General features: G+C 33.6%; 1 protein-coding gene across 2 annotated transcripts; it reads right to left on the bottom strand.

Moving 5' to 3' along the window:
• Nucleotides 1-3,838: 3,838 nt before the first annotated feature.
• Nucleotides 3,839-11,526, bottom strand: LOC105110716 (uncharacterized). Of its 2 annotated transcripts, XM_011005850.1 has the most exons (14): nucleotides 11,386-11,524; nucleotides 10,604-10,703; nucleotides 10,362-10,489; nucleotides 10,109-10,262; nucleotides 9,861-9,970; nucleotides 9,629-9,712; nucleotides 9,510-9,558; nucleotides 9,324-9,415; nucleotides 9,038-9,176; nucleotides 8,705-8,787; nucleotides 7,285-8,585; nucleotides 5,504-5,611; nucleotides 4,470-5,419; nucleotides 3,839-4,341 (listed from the first exon to the last, which is right to left on the bottom strand). In XM_011005850.1, the coding sequence occupies exons 2-13, from the start codon at nucleotides 10,694-10,696 to the stop codon at nucleotides 4,869-4,871; spliced, it is 2,892 nt and encodes a 963-aa protein (XP_011004152.1). In that variant the 5' UTR covers nucleotides 10,697-10,703; nucleotides 11,386-11,524; the 3' UTR covers nucleotides 3,839-4,341; nucleotides 4,470-4,868. The 2 variants fall into 2 exon arrangements, with proteins under 2 accessions (XP_011004152.1, XP_011004153.1); XM_011005851.1 differs by lacking the exons at nucleotides 3,839-4,341; nucleotides 4,470-5,419 and adding an exon at nucleotides 6,855-6,943 and having other exon boundaries at nucleotides 5,523-5,611; nucleotides 11,386-11,526.
• Between the last annotated feature and the right edge of the window lie 701 nt (nucleotides 11,527-12,227).

The raw sequence follows: 12,227 nt of genomic DNA on the forward strand, positions 1-12,227 counted from the left end.
ACAATTGATACTATAATGTCAAACACTACTTAAATCAATCATTGTTAAATAAATAAATATTAACATATCATACATATAAAATGACAATTGTATGTTTTACATTTATATGAAAATGTTCAATTTTCATAAGATATTGATTGTTCTTTAAAAGGTTCCATAATGCATGCATATTGGATCTTTTTAGGTAATTATAATTCTTTGGAGCCAATTCTAATTGTTAACTAAAAAAATATAATTCAATGGCATTTGTGTTTTCTTCCTTAGTTTAGCCAATCTATCATCTAAAGCAAAAAAATGGTAAAGTATTCTTGTGCTTTGAAGTGATTTCAGATCTATTAAGTCTCATAATATTCTCCATCACTTAATCAATAGATTTCACATTTGTTATTTCCATTATTGCTATCATGTAAATTTATTATTGCTATCATGTAAATTTGTTATTTTCATTACTGCTATCATGTATCATGAGATACATGATAGATACACAATGAATATCCAAAACTCAATCAAGTCAGGCTTGATTTATACCCGATTGGGCTCAAGGTTCAAGTAAGGTTCAAGTCGAGTTCAAGTAAGCATTTTAGGTTCAGATTTTGGTGTGAATATTACAAAATCCAACCCATAAATACCCATTATCATCCCTAGTTTCAATGGGTGACAGCGTGCATTGGATGAAAGACATAATAAGCCTGGCTGATTGGAGTTGAGAACATTTTATCCCTATTATTACAAACATATAATTCATGAGAAGATAAAAAAAAAAATAGATGAGGGGGTCGCTTGTTTTTGCAGCCCAACACGCTCCTAAAATTTTTTAAATCTTTTTGAAGTGCCGGAATAAAAAATAAATTTTAAAAGTAAAAATTATTTTAATATATTTTCAAATAAAAGTACTTTAAAAAACAATTGATACTATAATGTCAAACACTACTTAAATCAATCATTGTTAAATAAATAAATATTAACATATCATACATATAAAATGACAATTGTATGTTTTACATTTATATGAAAATGTTCAATTTTCATAAGATATTGATTGTTCTTTAAAAGGTTCCATAATGCATGCATATTGGATCTTTTTAGGTAATTATAATTCTTTGGAGCCAATTCTAATTGTTAACTAAAAAAATATAATTCATTGGCATTTGTGTTTTCTTCCTTAGTTTAGCCAATCTATCATCTAAAGCAAAAAAATGGTAAAGTATTCTTGTGCTTTGAAGTGATTTCAGATCTATTAAGTCTCATAATATTCTCCATCACTTAATCAATAGATTTCACATTTGTTATTTCCATTATTGCTATCTTGTAAATTTGTTATTTTCATTACTGCTATCATGTATCATGAGATACATGATAGATACACAATGAATATCCAAAACTCAATCAAGTCAGGCTTGATTTATACCCGATTGGGCTCAAGGTTCAAGTAAGGTTCAAGTCGAGTTCAAGTAAGCATTTTAGGTTCAGATTTTGGTGTGAATATTACAAAATCCAACCCATAAATACCCATTATCATCCCTAGTTTCAATGGGTGACAGCGTGCATTGGATGAAACGATTGCATTGCCAACGACAATCCATTGGGATGAAACGAGAAGCGAGCTGCTAGTTGAAACGACTTGCCTGGATGCCTAACAATAAATGTTTTCTTTGTTCAATATCCCCCCTCCTGCACTTTTCCAGCCTTTTTTTTTTTTTTAATTACCGTGAATATCCGGGCCAGCTTACGCAATTCCTAATAACACACGGTACTTCACAGATCGGATCAAATTTATCTCATTGTAAAAAAAAAACAAAACATAGAGAAAACGCTCGTGTTTTTAAATAAATAAATAAATATAAATTCAATAATCAAGTCGTTTATTCTAGTTCATTCAATAAATACAATTAATTTAATAAATTAAACAACAGCATTAAATAAACCCAATTATATATATATATATAGACCATTGTCAACTTAAAAATATTTTAGAAAAAAATATCTTCTCAATATTTATTAACAAAATAAAAATTAAAAAAATATAACAGGAAAATTTTTTTTTAACTCAATTCTTAACAATTCAAATTTAAAAACCCAAAAAAAAAAATTTTTTTTTAACTCAATTCTTAATAATTCAAATTTAAAAACCCAAAAAAAAAAAAAACTCCGATCATCAATCTACCAAATACACAATCATAAGAGACCACAATAATTTCATAAAAAACAAATTGAATAAAACAACAAAACTCAAATCTTAAACACAATGTTAATGTAAATTTATTATTGCTATCATGTAAATTTGTTATTTTCATTACTGCTATCATGTATCATGAGATACATGATAGATACACAATGAATATCCAAAACTCAATCAAGTCAGGCTTGATTTATACCCGATTGGGCTCAAGGTTCAAGTAAGGTTCAAGTCGAGTTCAAGTAAGCATTTTAGGTTCAGATTTTGGTGTGAATATTACAAAATCCAACCCATAAATACCCATTATCATCCCTAGTTTCAATGGGTGACAGCATGCATTGGATGAAACGATTGCATTGCCAACGACAATCCATTGGGATGAAACGAGAAGCGAGCTGCTAGTTGAAACGACTTGCCTTGATGCCTAACAATAAATGTTTTCTTTGTTCAACATCCCCCCTCCTGCACTTTTCCAGCCTTTTTTTTTTTTTTTAATTACCGTGAATATCCGGGCCAGCTTACGCAATTCCTAATAACACACGGTACTTCACAGATCGGATCAAATTTATCTCATTGTAAAAAAAAAACAAAACATAGAGAAAACGCTCGTGTTTTTAAATAAATAAATAAATATAAATTCAATAATCAAGTCGTTTATTCTAGTTCATTCAATAAATACAATTAATTTAATAAATTAAACAACAGCATTAAATAAACCCAATTATATATATATATATAGACCATTGTCAACTTAAAAATATTTTAGAAAAAAATATCTTCTCAATATTTAATAACAAAATAAAAATTAAAAAAATATAACAGGAAAATTTTTTTTTAACTCAATTCTTAATAATTCAAATTTAAAAACCCAAAAAAAAAAAAAACTCCGATCATCAATCTACCAAATACACAATCATAAGACCACAATAATTTCATAAAAAACAAATTGAATAAAACAACAAAACTCAAATCTTAAACACAATGTTAAAAGCAAAACAAAAAAACACAACTTAAAAAAACAACAACAAAAAATTAACTTTCAAAAAGGACCTATGAAGAAAACAAAAATCAACTCCAGTCACAATTCGAGACCTGAAACATGAGACGAAAACTAACTCTATAAAAAAACAAACCTAAAAAAAATCATGAAGCTATATCCATAATCAATAAAATAACAAGAATAAAATTTTTAAAAAAAATCAATCAAAAAAATTAAAAACAAAATAAATATCAATAAATAAAAGAATCAAACCAAACATGAAAAATAAAACAAAACAAAATGTTAAGGGGTGAAATTGAAATCAAAAGGATAAAAAACAAATAACAATAAAAAAAAATTGAAACAAATTTTATATATTAAATGACATCAGATTTTAAGGTACGAAATAAATAGCAATAAATTTAATACAAATATTAGATGATTTAAGGACACCTGCATTCTGCAAAATTTTATATATTAAATGTCTCTGCATTTCGTTCTTCAGATATTCTCATGTATCGACCAAAATAATTGCAAGAAAACCTAGCTATTTCTGTGGCAGAGAAGGTATATCAGAGGACAAGATCCCTTGGAAGCAACTCAAACATTGAAACCAAGTAAAGAAGCTGATATGATTTTATCAACTTATTGTCTCAAGATTGTATGTCGCCGAGAAACAAAAGGACACTAAATAGGTTCATTTTCTTATTCCATTTCAAATCAGATGTATGCTTAACAACCAATATTGACCAAAACGATTACAGATCAATATTGACGAAAACATCAACTGGCTTCATTACAGATCCAGAAACAAGCTCGAAAATGTTATCTTGTATCCCCCCCACCCCATAATGCAAGGACAAATAGATTCGTTGGCACAACTCATTATGTGAGGAGAAAGACAAACAATAGTTTAAACTCTGTTTTCATTCATACAAGGCAACATTAAAAAAAGGAAAGAAAGAAACGAAGACCTTCATTTTTCTATTATCTATAGGAAGCCTCAGTTTTCCATTTGAACTCTAGCTTTGGGACTATTTCTTAAGATGATGAACATATCTGAATTAGGTGCAACTACCAAGTACCTTCTTTATTCATGTAAGCCGTGAGTACGACAGATTCACTCCAAGTCTAAAAAACTGCCAAAATGTGCATTGTTAAAACCAGTGTTCTTTTCCCAGCTAACCTGCAAATACAAAGACAGGTAGAGCATGAACAAATAATTATTTGATGTATATTGATTTTTTGAATCCACGAAGAAACAACAAAAGGAAATTGAATTCACAAGCACGCAAGAAGACTTTTGCCATTCACCTTCTCTTCATGTGGAAAAAAAGATGTCAATAATGATGCATGCTATGAACATGCATCTGGATTAAATGGAATAACCATTCAACTCAGATGTACCACAGAGAGCGAAGCCAAGAGCAATCCCAGTCACTTGGGGCATAGTAATCCCTTCGCAGCCCACACTGAATTCTGCCATGACAATAAACTGCCTTTTCACCCGCTCCATTAGAAGAGCGAAGTTCCTGGTCATGAGAGGGGCAAAGAATACACCTGACTAGGGTTTGCCAACAACCAATATGCACCAACACAAAGAAACTGAAACATATTCATCCAGGGGCACCTTAGAACGCACCAAATTAACCACTATGTTAAGTTCATCAGCCTATTCAAGCATAAAGGAGTAATTCCAATCCCCAGCAGAAATCACATTGCAAATCCTCTGTTGTATAGATTGCTGGAACCAGACATCTGATACTTCAAATCCTCATAACTAGGAACTAATTTGCTAAATCCCATCCCTCCATTTCCTAGAAATTCTGGCATACAAGGATCACTAACATTTTTTACCTCATTCCAACCACCCAAACTGCCATTTGAGATGTGCACATTTCTAAGCTGTTGAGCCGTCAATTGTGTAAATGATGAAGGTTTGTTGGGCAGGGATTGACCAAGAAGCACAGGTGAAATGGAATACGTATCTTCTGGGGGAGAGAATCTATTCCTGAAGTGATCTGATAACCTTATGTTCTGCTGTGCAGAAATTGACTGCCGCATCAGCATCTGAAGCTCTGAATCATGATCAAAAGGACTAAAATGAGGAGATAAAGCTGGCTTTGCATCAAAGCCTGGATTATTCAGCCTTGCTGACAGAAATCCTTTGCCAACTTCCATTATTGCAGGATCAATGAATTCAACATCCCCAGAGACGCCAATGTTCCGAGATAGTGGTGCAGAGTTTTGTAGAAAATGATTTCCTGGAGAATAAAAAATACATATTAAAATTCATTGAAGAGAAAGACAACAAAAAGGCAAGCCATCATAAATTATAAATCACAAACCAGAATGGTCAAAATCATAGTGCACTGCCCCATGAGTAGGAAAGCCTGGAGGTACAACTCTACTTGGCACTGAGAATCCTGGTGGGGGAGACGTGGAAGTTTTGGAAACTGTTCATGGCATTGCAGCAAAATATAAATAAAAAAGTAAGTCATAGTAGTTCCAAAGCTTTGTAAGAATGGCAAAGAAAAAATTTAAAATTCAAGGAAATTCACATTCAAAATCTTCCTGAGATAAAGTTTCTTTTTTATCAGAATCTTCCTAAGTTGAGGCTTCACATAACTGACCGTACAAGCTATGGGATTCAAGCATTTTAGTATTCCAAAATATAACTAAAACTGGACAGAATCTTTCTAGATACCTCTTCCCCCAACATGTGAACAAAAACTAAAATAACTGCACCGATGATATGACGAAGCACCACTACTCCTGACTTTCTCAACTCTGGCTCTGACTTTCTAAAGACCAAAGGAATTTCTCGTTCTATCTAAAAGGCATCATTATCGCATGTCAAGATTTTACCTTCAATAGCCCATCTCTAAAATCTATCAATGGTTTAAATTCTGAAAAAGAAACTAACACTGCATCCCTCCCAAGTTTGATACCAAGCAAGCATAAAATAAAAAATATGATTAATAAGGGAGCAAGGTCGAGAAATAAAATTTGAAGGCATTTTCATTTTCTTTCATAAAATACCCTTAGCATGTGAGCAGGAAGCCACCATATCATGTCGCCCCAATGACCATCCGGTCATAACTATAAAGCAACTTAAAATCAGTATTTGCTTTAATCCATCATTTAGAAAGATGACCTCCTTAGGACCAGAGCCTAGAAACCATCTCCATGTTTCTTCTAAATAACAGGCATGCTTCCCACAGTGGTATGAATGAAAAAGGAAACCATCCCTAATAAAGGCTGCAGTCCTTTCCACAACACCTAAGAATACCTAGATAGCAATATCTGCCTCCCAACTTCAAAGAGTTAATATTCCAAAAGACAATCTATCCCTTCATCAAGAGTTAGTTTGTTGTTCTGAAACCTAAAGCCACCTTACATGTTTGGGAGGCACCAATGCCCCACCAAACATTCCAGTTCTCTACATGTCCCTGTCACAGGGATATAGCTATAGCCTAACTGGCAGCAACACCTTTTCATAAAAGAACAGCTGAAGTTTAAATCCTCCTTCCCCAAACTATTGAAGAACAGCCCCCCCTGGAAGAAAAAAAAGACACATTCTCCAATAAACAGGAAATGAATCATTCAGATATAAGAACGGAATGGCATTCCCCATGATTCAAGGAAATAAATCAAAAACATATTTGTTAAGATAGGAATAATGCTAGAGTTTTTTACTGAATAGTGTAGCCTGAGTGAATGACATGATATTAATTTTAAAAATATTCCCTTACTGATAGTACCCTATGCCATTGCTTTAGCAAGAACTGCCACTATGAAAACAACACATAACTTAGTTGGGAGTATCCCTGGCATTACTCTTTATCACTAGATAGTTTTCTGAACTCAATGCATTATTCACAAATACATAAAAGGATGTATCATGCATCATCATATCATACATGGAAAAAAAATGGATTTCCCGTAATACAAGACAATGGCAAGAATATGTTTGGCAAAATTTAACAAAAATATGCATCAGGGCCACAGCAAAACAGCAATGGTACTACAATGGCAAACCATAATACATCCAGTTACATGAAAAGAACAGCTTCAGAAGAAAATAGGAAGATGCATCATGCATTGCATCAAAATAGACAGCACTCACCTGAAAAACTAGATGTAAAAGGATGCTTGCTGAGGAAACCATTTGATTCTACAGAACTAATATTTGAAGAGACGCCACGATAATTGTCCATCCAAGGATCCTTGTTTTCAATAATGTAATTTGAGGAGGAAGATTTATTTGCTGCATTTTCAAGTGAATGCTCAAAATTAGACAAATGATTAGAGAAACCATCCTGCCTGGCAAATGAGAACCTTGATTGACTACTCTCCTGTGCTTTTCGCATGCATGGTATTTTGCGGCAACTTTGTTGCTTATCATTATCAGCCAGCAACTTGACAAAACTCTGAGGTGATGTCAACGAATCTTCCCATACACCAGAATCAATGGATAGAATATTTGAGATAATGCTGCTCTCATCTGTGTCTAGATCAAGTTTATAGTCAATACTAGCTACATTACTACCATGTTCTTCCAAGCACTTCCCCGGTCCTACCTCTGACAAGACACTAGAATAGTTAGAAGACCTATCCCACTCAACAAGGCCATTAGCTTGCCTGTCATGCAACCCATTAGACAAAACAGTGTTGCCAGATCTGAATGGAAAAGCGACCTCATCATGCTTAGCAGGAACAATGCTTGGATGTACATCAATAGTGCTTTGACAATTCTCGCCTTGCTGCCAGGAATGATAGGTTGGCTGCTCCAAATACTGTTTTGGAGAAAGCAAAGATGATATGAGTGGTTCATGATGGATGCTTCGAATGCCCTGGACTTCCCGATCATCAAAACATAGTAAATCCTCAACAATTGCACATTCTCGCTGTGTTGGCGAGGATGAAGAATTACAAGGTGGCTCACTCACAAAAGGTTGTGAACCTTGACTTTTGGGCAGTTTATGGTTAGAAATTGAAATATCTGAAGTAACAGGTTCATGGTACTCATCCTTAAGGTGATCATCAATGCTAATTGATGATAATCCAGAGCATAGTCCCTGCAAGTCCCCATCCGCATGAAAATTTTCATCTTCATCCAGACCAGTAAAATAGGACAGTTTAGTGATTTTTGAAGGGCTAGTTCCAGCTTGTGGTTCATCAGTATCACTAGCGCTGTCCTGAGATGCTGGAGGACAAGAAAAATGGTCAATCGATGTTAGATTGGCAGGATGCACTTCACAGCTTCCTTCAGGTATGGTTCTTTTCATATCACCAGAACTTTTGGTGATCACAACTTCTGGCGCAAGACCATGGTCCCCATGTGATGTCTCAGGTTTATAACTGGGAGTTCCACCTGATGATGACAAACTTGTAACCGGTGGCAAACTGCCAGCGACACGTGTAACCCTGAAAAAGCCATTAAATAGAATATAATAAAATTCTGAATGCCACATGCCATAAGATAAAATTCAGCATGCCACACATCATAAGATGAAATTCAGGATGTCATATAACAGATCTCATACCATGAAGATGCCCCATGAAGTGTATTGGATCTTCCAGCACCACTATCCGCACATGACCCGCTATCCCAGTTCACAATATTTTGCTGGAAAGCAACAGTCAGGGTATTTCAAATAGTAAGAGCACTGCATAAGTAATAAACAATAACACTAATTTTGTAGATTTGTTCATTTTAACTTTACTGAACTGGAGATCATTCCATATTTTCACCTTATAATGATTACATCAGATTATGTAATTTAATGATCAGTCCTACAAGAATACAGTCCCCCAAATGCATCACCAGAAATAACCAATTTTTTTCTGAAAAGGCAAAATATAACATGTAGGCTTACATTTAAAGAAGTACTGGCATCAAGTTTGGCTGTGGATGATATGTTCCTATTGGTGGATTCATCTGATGAGGGTGGCAAAACATTTCCAGAACGCCGATGCAAATTATTTGTAGCACCAACAATTTGTTGCACTCTACTCCTTTAAAACAACAATAAGATAATTTAAGAGCAACACAGGTATATATGAATAGCAAAAAGACCAGGAATATTAGGCAAGTCTTCTTAAGCAAAGTAATTTAATGTAAGAGAGATGAAAACTGGAAAATGGTGGAGATCAGATAATAACCTTGTGAAGGCTGAAACTAAATCATCTTTTGTAAAACTATCTTCCTCAGAGCCAAAATCATGCAAATATAAACAGTCCGGAATGCTGCAAGGCTGGAACAACAGAAGTATTAGCAGAGGGGTAGCAGAGAGAGCTCCGTTCTTGGTATGCAGACTTGTAAAGGATGAATAGTTTGCATGTTCTTACTGTATTTTTCAGCCATGCATGGCAGTATTTTGTTGTTCCAAAGCATGCCCTGTATACAACTCTTATCAATCAACAGATTGTAAACAAAAAAGTAACACACTGAGGAACGATCATCTTACCTCAAGGATCTACCTTCTAATACAAAACTGTGCACTGATTGAATACAACGAACTGCTTCGTCCTCTTTTGCATATGTTATATACCTAACAAGTGAAAAAAGGTACCATGTTAACACTATAAAACATCAAATGACTACAGTATGACAGAATCCCTAATTAGGATTCAAGTTTCAGCCCACTGTGGGAGAGGGGGGGGGGGGCATTTGACCAAAAAAATGGAAAGTGAACTTACACACAACAACTGTTGTTTGCAGCATGTTGAATTGCCCCTGTTGCGGTTCGAGATATAGACACCTTCAGTACCTTTCCATATTGGCCAAAGTACTCTTTTCGCTGAAGAAGCTGATAGAAACAAAAAAAATCCACCTCAGACTCCAGAAATATATAAAGAAGCGTAAGCAGATGCAAGAATTACTACAGCAGGATTACATCTACATAGAAGCTGTGATGAGATGCACAAAGATACACAAAGATACTCACGGATTCATCTGCAAGATTAAGAGGTAATCCAATTATATACACTAGATTCCTTTGAATGACTCTAACATTGCTTAGATGCATCCTTCCATCAGATGTTTTTGGCTTCACCTTATGGGACTTCAGTTTTCTCTCTGAATTCATTTCAGCTACTAGCCTACATAGCAAAGAGTGCATGGTGAATTGTGGACATCAACAACTCATCAAATAGTATTTGTACAATGGAAAGGAACCACACAGTGAGCATGATTATAACCTTTCACAATTTGCTGCCATCCCTACAATTTTTTCTTTGTCATAAGGTGTACGACACGCTGGGCAACGACCCTCGGAGTTATCCTTGTCGGCCATTTCCATAATGTGGTTCCAGCACCAAACACAGACCTGCGACAATAAGAGAGAAGAAAACAAATGTGAACAAAACATAATAGAGATGTGGAGAAGCCAACAGTCTTTTTGCACAGAAACTAATATACAAGTACGGCTCATAGCTTAAACCTCATAACCACATTTGCATGGTTTCAATTGCTGATCAGTCAAATCCATCTCCTCAGCACACAATGGGCATGTCTTGTCTCCCTTGTCACTCATGATTGCCCTGGAGAATATTCAAGCAACATCAGATATATCTTCATATAACATAATTTAAAAATAATTCGGCCAATGCCAAGATTTCCTAACACCCATAAAAAGAATAAAAAGAATCCACCCAATTCTACCAATTATCTCAGTTTAGACTAGTTAAAACAACTAAAAATAGCTTCTACACTCAAACAATAAACACAACACGCCCAAGTTTCATAACAAAACAAAAGGTCAAAAATGTCATTTTTTTCCAATTTCTCAGCAACCAAACAGAGTATTATCAAGTAAATATTCATAAATTCTATTAAATCTAATCATGAAATTGATGAAAAAAACACTTCCTGTTCACTAACCAACAAAGTCAACAACAAGAAGAAGAAATACACAAAAATCAACAAATCAATTGAAAAAACAAAATCCAAACTAACCAATCTCAGAGAAATCATACATTTGTACATCCAAACCCGATTCAGGATCCGAAAAATCAGAATTCAATTTCCAATCAAGATGTGTTAAACAAGAGACGGATTTTTCAATTTTTAGATGGTCACTTTCTTTCTAGGTTTAACGATCTAGGTTATTATTATTATTATTCCAAAAAAAAAAAGTTTCGATCTTAAATTAGTTAAGGTCAGCCAAAGTAACAAATAGAATAAAAGAGAGATTTCTTTTTCTTCCCGAAGAGAGAGACTTACAGTGAGGAAGAGAAAAAAATACAGAAGAGGAGGGGGAGGAATCTCTGAGCTTTGAGCTTGTGTGTGAGAGAAAGAGAAGGCGACCTCTGGATAAAAGTGAAAGCCACAAACAAGTGAGCGTGTTTGCTAGTGGGTGTGTCCGTGTTTTATTTTTTATTTTTATTAATAATTTATGGATGGACGGATGGGATGGGATGGGATGGGATGGGATGGTGTGGTTGTGGGTGGGATGGGATGGCATTGCTGTTGTTTGTTGTTGATGGATGGATAGATAATTGCTTGTTTTGCGCTTGTGCTTGTGTGCTTTGAGTTTGCTTACCTGTCATTAACGTAATTGCTGCTCCTCTTCGTCACTCCGGTGTTGATGGGCGCTGGGTTCAACCCTAGTTTTGTAAATTTTAAAACAAATTACTTTTTTTTATTTAAATTTTTTTATTTTTATATTTTTATATTAAAAATAAGTCTTTAAATTTTTATATTTTTATATTTTTATATTAAAAATAAGTTTTAAAAATTAAAAAAAAAACATAATTTTTATGTATTTTAAAATAAAAATATTTTGAAAATTATCTTGAAAAAAAACCCTTTATAGCAAAATTATTTTTTCAAAAATTTATTAGAAATATTATCTTTATAGATTTAAATATTACAATAACTATTTTGCTCTTCTAAAAAAATCAATAAACTATTTATTATGATTAATATAATTGTTTCACAAAGGTTAATTAATTTTTTAAAATTGATAAAGGATAAATCAATCTTTTATATTTTTTAAAACACAATCATATTATTAAATTACTCTTTTAAGTTTTTAAATCAATTAAAATATATTTTGTTGTTAA

This window comes from Populus euphratica, unplaced genomic scaffold, assembly GCF_000495115.2.
Source record: "Populus euphratica unplaced genomic scaffold, PopEup_1.0 scaffold264.1, whole genome shotgun sequence".
NCBI classification, from domain to species: Eukaryota; Viridiplantae; Streptophyta; class Magnoliopsida; order Malpighiales; family Salicaceae; genus Populus; species Populus euphratica.